We start from the raw sequence: 16,013 nt of genomic DNA on the forward strand, positions 1-16,013 counted from the left end.
GGAAATGAGGACAGTTAGGGGAAGTCATTCTGGGGTCTGCAGCCCCAGGTCACTATACTGCATCCCAGCTTCTGTGGGCTTCCCTTGGCCTCCAGGGCACAGAGATAAACAGAGGAGGAGGCAGATGAGTAGAAAACGGAAGAAATGGGAAATACACCCTTTGAACCCGTGGGACGGAGTGGCGGGGAGACATCAGTCAGCATCCTGTGACCTGCGTAGGACGAGCCATGGGTGTTTGACCGTGAGTCAAGCAGTCTGCGGAAGGCTGGTCATTCTACAGGATTCTATAAGTGAGCATGTGCCACCAGCAGGAGCTCAATGCTTGGCTCTCAGAAACAAAGTCTATTCGAATGGTGAACAGAAAAGCCTTTTCCAAAAGCCCATGGCCTTCTTGGCCTCAATCGCTTCCGCTCAGTGCTATTTATTGTGCTGACGTTCTCGTACTCAGCTGCGGGCTAGGAGGATGGGGAAGGTCCGTTGGATGGAGCCCCTAAAGACTTCCCTAAGGTAATGTGCTTGAAAGTGACATGCTAGGAACTCAGTAAATATTTCTGGGTTGTGAGTTGCACTCGCCTGGCAGAGGCAGATTCACCATGATGCTGATAACGCGTCAGCCCAGGCTCCCTGACTTCCCCTGCAGGTGCTGGGAGCTGGAAGGCTTGGAGGAAAGCTAGCTATGGAGGGAGCCAGGTCCCAATCCAGACGCATTTCCAAGTAAATATGGAATCTCGGAAGAAAGGGTTCTGGATCCTCAAGGCACTCTTAATTTGTTGATATCTCTTCCTATTCTTAATAAATAGCCACTCTCGTGCCTAACGTGGTATTCATGATTTTGTGCTCTTTTTCTTAAAAATGGTCCTCCAAATGCCTACGTGTCAGGCCCCACTAAACCTGGATCCTTCTTGGTCACGGGAGACACAGAACAGTCCAAAGGAGCGTTTTTCACACTCATCACCACCACAATCAACAACTCAGAAGAAATGTTCTTTCTAAGACCAATGTCAAGGATAAGGATACTGAAACAGACATATGGATCAAGCAGGGGCACAGACTTAAGTGGAAAGCCAAGTCCCGCAAAGGCTCACTATAATGCATTTAAAATTTTCCTCCAGAGTGCTTTTGGAAATTCATAAGATGAGGAAAACCAACCTTCTGAGTTCCGTTCTAACAGAGATCAAACTCCAGTGCAGTTCCCGCTTTCAAGAGGGTCCCCCCACCAAGCTTCGATGCTAGCGTTTCAGAGGCTGATGGCATCTTTGCTGTGGGGAAATTTGTTCGAACATCTTGGGATCGTTATTTGTAGAGCATTTCCTGTGTGCCGAGCGCTTAGTGCCAAATACTTAGACGGAAGCAAAAGAAATCCAAGGCAGGTCCTTGTCTTTAAGAAACATAGAGGGGCCTGGGTAGCTCAGTCGGTTGGCTGAGTGTCCGACTTCGGCTCAGGTCATGATCTCGCGGTCTGGTCCATGAGTTCGAGCCCCGCGTCAGGCTCTGTGCCGACGGCTCGGACCCCGGAGCCTGCTTCAGATTCTGTGCCTCCCTCTCTCTCTGCCTCTCCCCCTCTTGCGCTCTGTCTCTCAAAAATAAACATTAAAAAACAATTTTTTTTTTTAAGAAACGTAGAGCTTAGCTGGGAAGAAACCACGTGACTCTGGAGTATTTCAGCCTTGCTCTGTCTCTCTTCTGATGCTATGGCTTAGCGACCACAAACCTGAGTTTCCAACCGGGAGCATTTTGCCTGAGTGCCTGACAGCCGCAGTGCCACCTCCGTCTCTCCATTCAGGATCCTGGGTGCGGATAGCCAGGGTTCCCCCAACTCCCAAAGATCATCTGTCCTAGCCTAGGTGATGGAGCAGGGGCCGTAGCACAGCACCTTCTAGAATTACTCAGGAATGAACAGCTCCAGGAAACGAGCCGGGATTCAGGTAGTTAGAAAATAATTAATGGATTACCACCAGATTCCTCTGCAGGGGGCCTCAGTGTGAGCTTTTAAAGCAGAGGGAGTGTCCTTTCTCATAACAGCCTCATAACCCCCGAATTCAGCAAAATATAAATTCTATGGCGCACAGTGAAACAGGTATGTGTGAGAGAGGTTGGCGCCTCCGCGTTTTGCTTTTCGAAGGGAACGCGTGTCCAGATGCCAAGGGGAGACTAGTCATTTCGGCAGAAAGGACACGGGTTATTTCCCAAGGTCGGTCTAGGCAGTCCTGACTCCGGAGAGCCGGGAAATTTCAAAGATGACTCCGTTATTAAGAAGGAAGGATGGCAAGTAGGATCTCTGGAGATGTTAATACTATAGCAAACATATGGTATCCAAAAAGGAGGCACACCAGCTTCTCCCGAGTAAGCTTGTGGTTTCTATTAACTGTCTTTCCAGAAGAACACAGTAGGTGGTGCTTACCGAGCGGTGCGCTCAGTGTGTGTGAGATTAGCAGCACATTCATTCACTCAGCAGATGTTTATGAAGCGCCTCTTACCTGCCAAATGCTAAGGATCCAGGGTCAAGAAGTTTTCAGAAAGTTTTCTCTGAGGGCAAGGGGGGAAAGACCAGATTCGTTTTGAATTACAGACCGTCAAATCCCTGAAATGTTTTGCAACCCGCTGACACCAAAAATAGGCTCGAGCCATGGCATGTGTCGGTTGAGAGCTTCCGACTTCTTTCAGTAGTAAACACGGGTGCCTTCTGCGGGCAGGGGGCTGTGTTGGGTTTTGGAAGGGGGACAGAGACGAACGAGACATTGCCCCTGTCTGCGATGTGCTAGAAAGAGTGAGAAATGGGTCAAAATCACCGTCACTCCGAATATGGCAAGAGCAGTAGAAGACACGGGAGTTGTGTGGAAATTTGTGGGTCCGAGAAAGAAAGGTCATATCCGGTGGTTGGACCAGGAGAGCCTCAAAGAGGAAGCTCCGTGGGAGTTTAGCCTAGAAGGCTGGGAAGGCATTCTTGAGACAAAGATGTGGAAGGAAGCGTACCACACGAAGGAACAGCATGAGGCGGGAGGAAGGTCTGGGAGCGTTGAACACAGGAGTCAGGTAGGACACAAAGGGGGCAAAGTCCAAAACCAGGAGGAGAGGCCATCTTGGAGAATGCAAGAGCAAGGGGTCTGGACTGGATGTCGTGGGCAGCGAGGACCTAGCGGAGGGTGTGTAGGAGGGAGATGCAAACTTGGGAGCTGAGCTCTCCCGTCGGTCTGGCCGTGAGTCAGTCTGGCTGTGGGGGCAGAGGAGGCAGAGGCCGAGGCTGAGTTAGAAGCATCAGGGAAGAGGACATCCCAGGGTCTAGGTGAGAGGCGTGAGGGCAGAGCAGGAAGAGAAGGAAATTCGAGAGGTTGTGGAGGTAAAATTACCGGATTGAGAAATGATTTGCAGGGGAAAGGAGTCGGATGCCTGAGCTTTGCCCCTGGTAACCTCGGGGACGGATAGCTTGCTCCTTGGTTTTGGAGAACAAACAGGGGCCTCAACTCCCCCTGCTGATACCGTGCTGGCTTCTGCACCGGAGTGGCCCGCAGAGAGTATCGTCGTGTGCATACCTGCCCGGCTTGGTGCCACAATTCTTCCAAAGGGGCCGGACCCCAGCGCACAGGGATTGTGTCAGTGTAACAGAGGCACCTAGGCCTTGTTTGGGGGCAGAGGTGGTGAATTCTGTTTTCCCCATTTCCCCCAAACACGGAAATTCAGGCACCAGGGAGGTTTTTCAGGCCTGAAGCCGTGTGGTTAGTGACCGGGAGTCTGGCGAGTTCGCCCAAGCCGCTGAGCACCTTCCGGATCCTTCCTGAACCCTGGGAGGCACAGCTGTCTCCCCGCCTTGCCTGACGCACTCCCAGCACCTGGCTAATTAATACCGCACCCCAGCAGCTGTGCCCTCAGGATCCCAGGAGGAACAAGGGAGGTTGGCACCCTCCACGTGCTCTCAGCCAGTCACCTGCCAAGAAGCAAATGGGAATCCAGGCTCCCGTGTAGCCCAGGGTCCCCAGGCCAGACCCGCCCGTGCACTCAAAAGGTGAAAACCAGCTTCTGTCCCTAATGCCTCGGAGCTACCTTAGCTAGTGCTCGGTGTGCCTACCAAGGGACCGCAGAAGAATTCCGAGGTCCCGTGGATGATGCCTGACCTCGAGGATGTGCCAAAGCATTGCACGTGGAGGTGTCTAATGCAACAGATGACCTAGATGTCGCTCCCTTGCTCGCGGGACGTTCCAAGGATTTTGCTCTGGCTTGCAAAGCTGGTTGTTTCTCCTTACCCACTGCAATCGTATTTTTGAAAATGTATTCGCCTGATCACCAGTCTTTTTTTTATGCTTTTTTAATGTTTATTTTTTTTGGGAGGGGGGGTGGGGAGAGAGACAGCGAAAGCAGGGGAGGGGCAGAGAGAGGGAGACAGAGCATCTGAAGGGGGCTCTGCACTAAAAGCAGAGAGCCCGATGCGGGGATCAAACCCACATCTCACGGGGACCGTGAGATCATGACCTGAGCTGAAGTTGGATGCTTAGCAGCCTGAGCCACCCAGGCGCCCCTGACCTCCAGTCTTTGTAAACAGTAAGAATAAGAATAAGAATTAAAAAGAGCAACCATTCTTTGAAGCCTTCTCTGTGGCTGCATATTACTGCAGTTAATTTCTTATGATACAATGAGGTAGGTGTCAGGATCCCCATTTTGCACAATGGGTAAACTGAGGCTCAGAGGGCCTAAATTTATTTTTAAGGCCATGCCCTGTCCTCAGTCTTTCCATTAGCAAATTGGGGAGAAGAACGTGTATCTCCTGTGGGGGTCATGGGCCCAGAGGAGGTACTGTGAGTACAGCAATGGCACCTAGTCCTATCCTCAAGGTCACTCTGCTGGTAGGAGGCAGAACCAGGTCTTTGTGACACAAAACTCTGTGTCCTTTGCTATTATTTCACTCCTGATTAGCTCCCGCTCTGCTGCACTGTGCTTATTAATGTCCCTTCTGTGACACGCTCACCTCATTCCAGCAGGGAGAGAGCTTTGCCTTTGTCGTTATTGTCACCTGAAACAGGCCTCATGTTTTGCTTTTGTGTTTCTTCTTTATTTGCAAGACTCAAGGGCTTTTGAGATGGCCCTTGAAGGAGTTCCATGGGTGAGGGTTTCCGTCACAATGGATCAAAGCCTTGGAAGTCTCTACAGAAGAGATTTAAGGGGCACCCGGGTGGCTCAGTCGGCTAAGCGTCCGACTTCGGCTCAGGTCGTGATCTCACAGTTCGTGAGTTCGAGCCCCACGTCGGGCTCTGTGCTGACATCTCAGAGCCTGGAGCCTGCTTCGGGTTCTGTGTCTCCCTCTCTCTCTGCCCCTCCCCCCACACTCTCTCCCTCCCTCTTTCTCTCTCTCTCTCAAAAATAAATAAGACATTAGAACACAACCAACCAACCAAACCAATAATTCTGAGTCTGGAAATGAAGCAAGGATGTTGAGTAATAATGAAGATTATTGAGAAAAGCATCTCTCCTGTTGTCTACGTATAAGATGGGGTTGAGGGAGTGGTTGTGTTTACAGTAAAAACAAAAAAAGTCCCTAATAATTGTGGACGTGGGGAATGAATTCCAGAGCCCTGACTGGAACCTGGAGGTTAGATGAGATGGCCGAGCTCCAGCCCTCTGCGGTGTGGGGCCGTATAGCGGGGAGCTGATCCCACTTGCCAAAACCAGAGCGAGTGCGCAACGCCCCAGGAGGGAGGTGTCGCGAAGGGCAGATGGGGGGACCCCAGCCCAGAGCTGCTAGAGGACGGGACTTGTTCCATTCAGATGCCTGCAAAGTCCAAGCATGGAGGCTGCATCCAGGTACTCAACCAAGACAAGCAGATGTACACACGTGTGCACACACACACACTCACATACACACATATATACACACTCACATACACACATATATACACACTCACATACACTCACATATACACACTCGCACACACACATATACTCACATTCACACACATACACACTCACATATTCACACACTCACACTCATATACACACTCACATACACACATTCACATATGAACACTCACACTCACACACTCACATATACACACTCGCACACACATATACTCACATACACTCATATACATACTCACATATGCACACACATATACTGACACTCACATACACATATACACACTCACATACACTCACATATACACACACTCACATATACACACTCGCACACACATATACTCACACTCACATTCACACAAACACTCACATATTCACACACTCACACTCACATATACACACATACACACACTCACACACATTCACATATGAACACACACACTCACATACACTCACATATACACACTCGCACACACATATACTCACATACACTCATATACACACTCACATATGCACACACATATACTGACACATACACATACACACTCACATACACTCACATATACACACACATATACACACACATATACTCACATACGCTCATATACACACACTCATACACACTCACATATGCACACACACATATTCATACTCACGTATTCACACACACTCACATATACACACATATGCACACACACACATACACTCACACACTCACATACACACACTGGCATATACACACTCATATTCACACATTCACATACACACACTCACACACACATACCTTTTTTTTTTGTCTATTTATTTATTTTGAGAGAAAGAGAGAAACTGAGCAGAGGAGGGGCAGAGAAAGAGGGAGAGAGAGAATCCCAAGCAGGCTCCGTGCTGTCCGACGCAGGGCTCGAACTCACGAACCCTGAGATCACGGCCTGAGCCAAAAACCAAGGGGGGGACACTTAACCGACTAAGCCACCCAGGCGCTATATCTTTTCAAAAACATAATGGGATTTACTCTTGCCATATTGATTGACCTGCTTTTTTTAGAAGACGACTATCCCTTTTTTTCTAAGTGTAACAAACAGGAAAGAACGCAGGTAACCCCCCCCTTCCCCTCACCCCGCCCCACGCTCACCGCTTTCATGCTTGCCACTGACAACCGTGATCAGAGCGCAGGCTGGCGGTGTGCCTTTTGGGGTTAAAAAAAAGGGGCGCCTGGGTGGCTCAGTCGGTTAAGTGCCAGCTGGGCTCAGGTCACGATCTCGCGGTTCGTGGGTTCGAGCCCCCGCGTCGGGCTCCATGGTGACAGCTCCGAGCCTGGAGACCGCTTCAGATTCTCTGTCTCCCTCTCTCTGTCTGCCCCTCCCTTGCTCATGCTCTCTCTCTCTCAAAAATAAACGGAAGGAAGGAAGGAAGAAAGGAAAAGATATTACCCTTAACAGCCCTAATTTAATCATTCAAAACAAACAAAAAAGCAGTAGGAAGGATACCCTTTCTTTCCCGCCCCACCTTCTCCCCAGGCTATGGCACTGGCTCTGGCGAGGGCAGGATGACAAGCCAGAGAGCCAACTGTCCCCACCTAGCAGTAAACGTGGATGCTTTAAAGAGGAATTTGTCCTCGTCCAGAAGTTGCACTCAATTTGCCACATGTGTTTTTCCTTCTCTGGACTCTGCCTCCTCGCCTGCTGCTGCGGCTGGAACCCATCAGCTTGGAGCGCCCCGCCCCCCCCAACCCTGTGCCCGGAGCAACCCGCCCCCCCAACCCTGTGCCCGGAGCGCCCCACCCCACGGACCCTGTGCCCAGACCCCCCTCGGCCAGGCTCTTCCTCCTAACTTGCTCTGGGCGCTGCTCCGATTCGGGGTGACTAGCTTAGCTCCGGCCTGTGCAGTCTTTCCACCAGACTCCCAAGAGAGGCCAGCAGGCCACTGAGATTGAGCCTCAGAGTCTGGCCTGACTAGTCGCTAAAATAAAAATAAATGTTAATAACGTAAGGAAAAGTTGGCGGGAGGCCTACAGCCCTGGTCAACAATGCGTCCTTTCCCCTGATTGTCATAAATCATAAGACACGGGTCATGTTGAAGAACGATCACAGTGGCTCACATCTCCCCGCACCCCGGGCTGGATGGCTGCCAACGGCTTGCTGTCTCCGGCAAGAGGTCTCAGCCGTCTTTGTCTCTTCTGCTCTTGCAGACCAAAGTCTTAAAATAACAGAGTTCCCTCGCCTTGTCTGCTCTGTGCTCGGACTTCCCCACAGCTACACGGCCGGGGGGACAGGGTGTCTTACAACCACCCTGCACTGACTCAGGTCACATCTGCATCTGCTTTAATGGCAAAGGGCACTGAACACGGGTGGGGTGCTATTTTGTTATTTTGTTGTTGTTGCTGTTGTCGTGCTAGCTTTAGTGGGATGTAATCAACAAGTGGGGTGTAATCGACAAAGCCTATATGTGTGTAAGGTGCAGAGCTTCATATTTCGATACATTGTTAAATAATTCGCCACTATGCAGCCAATGAACTTATCCATCACCTTACATAGTTACCTTGTGTGTGTGCGCGCGCGCGCATGCGCGTGTGCGTGTGTGCACGCACGTAGCGAGAACACTTAAAGTCGATATTCTTAGCCTATGTCAAGCGTGCACTAGAGTATCCTTAACTGTGGTGACACTGCCTGGTATTAAATCTGCAGAATTTAACGCATCCTGTAACTGAAACTTTGTAGCCTTTGACTAAGCTCTCCCCAGTGCTCCTTCGTCTCAGCCCCTGCAACTACCTTCCCACCCTCTCTGCTGCAGTGAATGAGTTGGACTGTGTTAAATTCCATACATGAGTGAGCTCGCGCAGTGTCTGCCTGCCTGTGTCCGGCTTCTTTCACTTCGCACAGTGTCCTCCGGGCCTCATCCAGAAGTTCGTCCACGGGCAGGATCTTCTTTGTTAAGGCTGAATAATATTCCGTGGTGCAGATATACCACACGCCCTCTACCTAGTTATCCACTGACAGGCATAGAAGTTGCTTCCGTGTCTCTTGCAAATAAAAACCACAGTGAACGCGGGAGCGCAGGCGTCTCTTCAAGTACGGGCTTCGTTCCCTTTTTACATATACCCAGCCTACACAGGATGTTTTAAATTTTTTTGTAATTTTTTTAACTGTTTATTTATCTTGAAGGAGAGAGGGAGAGCGTGAGCAGGGGAGGGGCAGAGAGAGAGGGAGACAGAATCTGAAGCAGGCTCCAGGCTCTGAGCTGTCAGCATAGAGCCCGACGAGGGGCTCGAACCCACGAGTGGCGAGATCATGACCTGAGCTGAAGTCGGACGCTCAGCCGACTGAGCCACCCAGGCACCCTGGGGATGTTTTAAATCTTAAGTCAACATGTTTTAAAAAGGAGATTATACATTGTGATCAGAATCTGGATTTTTAGGGGCACTTGGGTGGCTCAATCGGCTGAATGTCTGACTCTTGATTTCCACCTCAGGTCATGATCCCAGAATCATGAGAGGGAGCCCCGCATCAGGCTTGGCACCACAGTGCAGAGCCTGCTTAAGATAGTCTTGGGGCGCCTGGGTGGCTCAGTCGGTTAAGCGACCGACTTAGGCTCAGGTCATGATTTCGCGGTCAGTGAGTTCAAGCCCCACGTCAGGCTCTGTGCTGACAGCTCAGAGCCTGGAGCCTGTTTCGGATTCTGTGTCTCCCTCTCTCTGACCCTCCCCTGTTCATGCTCTGTCTCGCTCTGTCTCAAAAATAAATAAACGTTTAAAAAAAAAAAAAGATTCTCTCTCTCTCTCTCCCCCACTCGCTTGTGCACACTCTCTCTAAAAAAAAAAAAAAAAAAAGAAAGAAAGAAAAAGAAAAAGAAAAAAATATCTGGATTCTTAGCTTCTCTTGAAAACTCAGAATAAAAGATTTCTCAGGAAAATGTAAGTTTCCTGACAACAAATGCTTTGTTTTGTACACAGCCTTAGTTTCAGTATGTAGATCAGTGTCTAGCAGTCAATAAATGTTTGATGAATGAATAAATAAATGCACAATGACAAGACATGACTACTGTTAGCTGAAACTTAATGGCAGCTGTCCCCTTTAGATGGGGAGTGTGCTCTCCCTTGCATGTCGAGTAAGTGTGCCCTACGGATGAGTTAAGGGTGGAGAAATGAAGCTCATACTTTTATGGGCTGAATGCTTGTGAGTCCCCTGCACCCACCCACCCCCACCACCAAATTCATATGTCAAAGCCCTAACTTCCACGGCCACGGTATTTGGAGGTGGGGGTCTTTGGAAAACAATGAGGTTTAGATGAGGTCATGAGGGTAGAGGCCCACGACGGGATTAGTATCCTTACAAGAAGAGAACGAGAGGTTCCCCTCTCTCGACGTGAAGACACAGCGAGAGGGTGGCCATCTGCAAGTCAAGAAGTAAAAACCCTCATCCAGGGCTCAATCTGGGGGCGCCTGGGTGCCTCGGTCAGTTAAGTGGCTGACTCTTGATTTCCGCTCAGGTCACAACCTCAAGGTTCATGAGTTCGAGCCCCACGATGGGCTCTGCCCTGACAGTGTGGAACCTGCTTGGGATTCCCTGTCTTCCTCTCTCTCTCTGCCCCTCCCCTGCTCCTACATGTTCTCTCTCTCTCTCTCTCTCTCTCAAAATAAATAAATAAATATTTTCTTAAAAAAAGAACTGAATCTGCCCACACCTTAATCTTGGACTTGCCAGCCTGTAGAACTGCAAGAAACCGACGTCCGTTGGCTAAGCCACCTGGTCTGCAGAATTTTGTTACGGTGGCCAGAGGGGGCCAATATACACACACTGCCGCCAGGTACTTATCTTAGCCCCCCCCGGAGAGGCTGATAAAGGAGAAAATGGAAACGCATAGCTCTGCCTGACGGATGTGAGCCTAATTGAATTCTGTAGATGGGTAGAAACGTGTCCAGAAAGGAAGTTCCATCCATGTAGACTTACCTCGCCGTCCGCACCCCTTCTCTCTCCTGACCTCCTGGCTGGGGTTGAGGAGAGCCTTCTGGAATGGACCTTCCTGGCGACTGGCCGCAAACATTGTAAATGGGCAAGTACCGTGGACCGATTTGTGTCCCCCCCCCCCAAGATTCCTACATAGAGTGGGCCCTAATTCAATAGGGCTGGTGTCCTTATGAGAGCAGGAGACGCGAGGGATGCTCGCACACAGAGAGAAGACAACGTGAGGAAGAAAGAAGGAGGCCGTCCGCGAGGCCAAGAGAAAGCGAGAGGGGGCGCAGGCGAAATCAAAACGTGGCCACATTTTGATCTTGGACTTCGGCCTCCAGAAGCGTGCGAAAATAAATGCCTGCTGTTGACTCTCCCGGTCAGTGGTATTTTATTTGGGCATCTGAGCTAAGACAGTGGGTCAGGGTTCATTAGCAATGTGGACACAGTGCCTAAAATACACAAAAGCTTTTCAAACGCGGCAGGACCTGAACAAAGAAAATGTGTTGGCTCGAAAAGGAGAACTCCGAAATCAAAATGAATTCATATGTAATTAAATGTTTTTACAAAACAGTGAGTCAGTGTTGACTCGGCTACATTACCGGATGCTTTATTCTTAACAGAATTCGCAACGACAGAATTCAGAAATCAAAAATCATAGCAAAAAAAATGTTTTAAAAACCCACACCAACCCATCACAGACCTCAGAGGTGTGGTATCAGCTTGAGAAATATGCACATAGAGGAGCACCATTTCCCTGCCCCCAAAAATCCCACGTTCCCCTGCAGTCAGCGTCTCCTCGCCAGGTGACATCATGCTAATTTGCTCTGCCTTCCAAATGGAAGCCTCCACCTTTTTATTCAACCATCTGTTGAAATAATGCCTCCCTCTCTAATCTTTAGATACACCTGTCGCCCGCCGGCCTCTCCTCGCGCACCCCTGTAATACCCCATTCAGTCCAAACGCCCCCCATTCGTTACGATCCAGCTGAAGTCCACCTTCCTCCCCGATTGTCTTCCTCTGACCAGTCTTTCCCTTCTCCAAAATATTGGGAGCGAGGGGGTAGTCTGAACCACATATCTAGCAGTCAACTTATAACTGCCTTCTTTTTGGCTCCGATGATTTCACAGACCTACAACTTGTCTCCCAAACTAGACTCTTGGCCTCCGTAGGGCACTGGCTTTGGTTTTTATTTGTACCCTGGTAGAAAAGGCTCTTGAGTGGGCCAACAGTAAATGGCTAATTAATTCTTCTTTTCCTATATGACTCATCGTTTAATCTATTGTCTAATCTATCTCTACTTAAGGGATCCTTGCCCTCCATTCACTTCCTTCTCTCCAAAGGTCAGAAAATAGTGGGGAAATATAACATACAGACTCTTCCATGGAAAAGTGCACAGGAGAGGCCCAGAACACCTCCCCGAGATCCCCAGTTATAGGAAGTCCCCAATTTTACTCGTCATCATCTACTCTTTTCCTCTGCCGTGGTTGTCATGGTTTATAGTTAGGTATTTGTGTGTTTGTGTATGACACTGTGTAACCATGCACCTGTTGCACTCGCTAGATGGTAAGCCCTCAGAGGGCAAGGAAGGCGTGTGCCCGTTTTGCTCCCCCCCCACCCCCCGCCATGGTATCCTAAGCACAGCAAAAGGCCGGGTACACAGTGGGCACTTAATACTGCTGCTGAAGGAATGAAAGAATGAATAGAGAGCCCAGACACGGTGCTTTCGCAAGTCTCTGCGTTCTCGTAGCCCAACCGAAACAGAACAAAACTCTCTCTGCTCTTTCAGGCGGCACAAGATGTACCAAGAACAGCTCAACCTTACCTCCCTGGACTCGCCACTACAGCTCCAACTTGACGCCAGCTGGATCCAGTTCCACCTGGGGATCAGCCGCCACGGGCTGTACCCCCGGTCCAGCCCTGTCGTCCGCCAACTCCTCCAGGACATGAGGCGCTCTCCCACCATCAGCGCTGGTGAGACTCACAGGGTCGCCTTGTGGGACGCCTTGACTTTCTCCCAGAGAAGCTGCGTAAACCATGTCAGGCTGGGCTCTAGCGTGAAATCTTAAAGGGTTGACTCTGACACCTGATAGGTAAGAAGAAGAAAAGGCTAGCCATTGATCCTTTCCCCCTTTGAAAGACCTCTTTTCATTCTAACCTCCTCACCACCCCATCAGAGAGCCCTAAGAGTTTCCACACATCTAAAGGATGGTGGTTTTGCTATCATTTATTGCATGCTCCTTTGGAACCTGTCAACGATCTTTCATACAGTGACTACGTGACATAGACCTTATCATGGCCATTTTACAGGCGGGGAAACTGAGACTCAGAGAGGTTAATCAGCTCAGCCAAAGACCCCGTGGTGGCGCTGGGATTCAAACACAGACCTGCTGTGTCCCAGGTCTGGGCTCTCAAGCATTCCAACAGTCCAGTTTTTAGCAGAGACCAAACTAGCGTCCTTCACTCACCCAGGCACTGCTCGAGTACCCGCTGAAGGGCTAGAGGGCACGGGCCCTGGGATGGAGCAGGGTGGAGGCTGCAGCCAGCTGGGGCCCCGGGATGTGCCCTGCTGAGTGGGCAAGGGCGGCCCCCTGGGCCGCCTCACCGTCTCCCCCACTGCGGTCTAAACCAGAGTCGAGGCCCTTGTGTGGTGGGCTCTTCCAGGAACAAGCCTGGATGTTCTCACTGCCCTTTTCCTTCTTTGCAGATTACAGTCAGGACGAGAAAGCCCTGCTTGGGGCTTGTGACTGCACCCAGAGTAAGTGGCCCGGCCCCGCCTCTGTCCAGCCCCCTCCCCTCCACAGCCCTGTGAACCCCAAGATTTGGCAACAACAGGGGGGGCCCATCGTCCACTCCGTGGTCCACTTCTGGTCGCAAGTTGGAGCATGACTCTCTCTGCCTAATCTCTGAGAACGCAACATTTTTCCCCACCCACCCACACAAAAGAAAAGAAAAGAAGAGGGACAGTTACCAGGCCCCGCTGGTGAGCCTGGGGTCCCTGCATCATCAAGGAGCTTGCTAGGAATGTAAAATGTCGGGGTGCCTGGGTGGCTCAGTCAGTTAAGCATCCAACCATTGATCTCAGCTCAGGCCTCGATCTCAGGGTTGTGAGTTCAAGCCCCAGCTGGGCTCTGCGCTGGGCCCGAAGCCTGCTTAAAAAAAATAAAAATAGAAAAGGGATGCAAAATTTCCGTCCCCACTCTGCTTTTGTGAATCGGAATCTGGAAATTAACATCGTCGGTTCTCAAGCTGGCCCCGTACTAGAGTTGCCCGGAGAGCTTTAAAAGGTACCATGTACTGGCCTCCCCCACCAGGAGATTTTAATTCAGTTGTATGGGGTGATCCCCAGGCAGCAGAATTTTGAAGCCCTCCGGGTGCTTCTAATGTACCCAAAGTTGAGACCCACTGGGGTAAATGATGAAAAGAATCAAAAAGATAAATGTGAGCTATAGCCCCTCCCAGGGTGCTATGAATTGGGTACAGTCGTGTCTGGACACCGGAATCCCCAGCCCTCAGCGTGGGCAGGTCTGGGCCGGACACTGAGGCCCACAGGCCAGTCACCGCCAGCGATGAGTAACCTCCTGCGTTGACGGCAATACTTACCCAACAGGGAAATTCCCGTGTAAGTCATGATGTGACAAAGGTTTGGAAGAAAGTTTGTAGGGCCCGGGGCTCCCCTTTCCTTTAGTTTAGCACCTGCCCTTTGCCATTTGATAGAAGACAAAGGTTGAGCAAGTCGTTGTCCCAACCGTCACGGGGCTTATAGCAAGGCCAGGATGGGGCAAAGCGTGTGAAGGGCTCTGTGACATCCCTGGAGGCAGCACCCAGCTCAGGGTGACGGAGGTGCCCCCGCAGGTGTCTTACTCACCAGACCCTGTCTCACCCAGGTATGCAGTGTCGAACGGAAGGAGATGTAGATAAACTCGCCCAGTGCAATGTAACAGGTGACACAACCAGAATCCATTGGGACGGAGGTACAAAGAGGAAGACAGTGGTTCTTCTTAGGAAAACGTTTTCTGGGGTTTGCAGTGAGTGTCTGTCCGGGGAATCCCGCATTGTCTGCCCTGTCCCCACAACAGCAGAAAAAGTAATGCCTTGAGCCCCTGGATCCACTCTCCGTGGCCTGACATGCTAGGCCTTACCCTGCAAGGTTTTGAAAGCAAACGCTAGGCTTCGGGGTCTTATTAAGTAAGAGCCAAGAGAAGAAATCAGCTGGGTTTATTGAGTGAACAAAGGCTCACAGCCCCGAGGTTAGGCCCAGAAGGATTGCTAACTCCCCGCTTCTCCCCCTTACAGTTGTGAAACCCAGTGGGGTCCACCTCAAGCTGGTTCTGAGGTTCTCAGACTTCGGGAAGGCCATGTTCAAACCCATGAGGTAAGTGACTGCCTTCCTCACCTCCACGTCCAGCTGTGGCAGCCGTAAGGGAGTTTTGACCAAAAATTAATAAATGTGGGCTAAAATCTTCAAGCTAGTCCTTTATGGGCTCTCTTGGGGGCAGTCTGCCCAAGCGTATAACTGATTTTAGTGATCATGAAAAACAGTAAAAGGCAGTCTTGATCAGGTCGTTACTCGTATCCAGGCCACATGCTTTACCTGATTGGCTCTTGGGTCATCAATAGGCTTATGGGCCAGGGACTGTCACAGAGGGGCCACCTTGCCCCAACCTCCCTGCTGCAAGCAGCAGAACTGGGATTCAAACCCAGACGGCTGGCTTGCAGAATTCCCACTGCACCTCTATACTTGATCCCCACTTTTGTTTCCAGGCCCAGGACCCTCACAAAGTCTACTTTATAGATGACTGAAAAACTAGACAATGAAGAAAGGGTACTATGGAGGCAATTCACCTTTACATTAATTTCTGTTTTATTCCTAACAACAGCACATACATGTCTTTAAAATACTGTGGCACAGATGTGTGGGCGAAATACTATGCAGTCAGTCTACAGGCAGAGCTTGGTGCGCGTATGGATTCCTGGCCCCAAAGGGTCTATAGCTCAAAGACTGGGGACTTTTGAGGTGACACTGTCCCTCCTGCAGATGACACGCACAAGGGAAAATGGCCCAAGAGGGGTTCCCGTTACCCAGGTCACGCTTTCTGCCAGAAGGCACTGTCTTCCGGGGGATCCAATTAGACTGACTTAGAGTCCAGACCTTCTGGCAACGGACAGGCCTTAGTACCTGCATTGCTTTGGCAAAACACCCCTTTAAAGAGAGCTTCTGTGTAC

At 50.4% G+C, this 16,013-nt stretch overlaps 1 protein-coding gene across 2 annotated transcripts in view; it reads left to right on the forward strand.

Annotated features, from left to right (window-relative positions):
• Nucleotides 1-16,013, forward strand: part of FAM20A (FAM20A golgi associated secretory pathway pseudokinase) — a 50,271-nt gene that overhangs the window by 24,454 nt on the left and 9,804 nt on the right. For both annotated transcript variants that reach the window (XM_019466429.2, XM_019466428.2), the window contains exons 2-4: nt 12,577-12,761; nt 13,495-13,545; nt 15,084-15,162. In XM_019466429.2, the coding sequence (XP_019321974.1) occupies nt 12,577-12,761; nt 13,495-13,545; nt 15,084-15,162 (315 nt within the window). The remainder of the gene's footprint in view (nt 1-12,576; nt 12,762-13,494; nt 13,546-15,083; nt 15,163-16,013) is intronic.

This window comes from Panthera pardus, unplaced genomic scaffold (genome assembly GCF_024362965.1).
Source record: "Panthera pardus isolate Hobbes unplaced genomic scaffold, ASM2436296v1 HiC_scaffold_3, whole genome shotgun sequence".
NCBI lineage: Eukaryota > Metazoa > Chordata > Mammalia > Carnivora > Felidae > Panthera > Panthera pardus.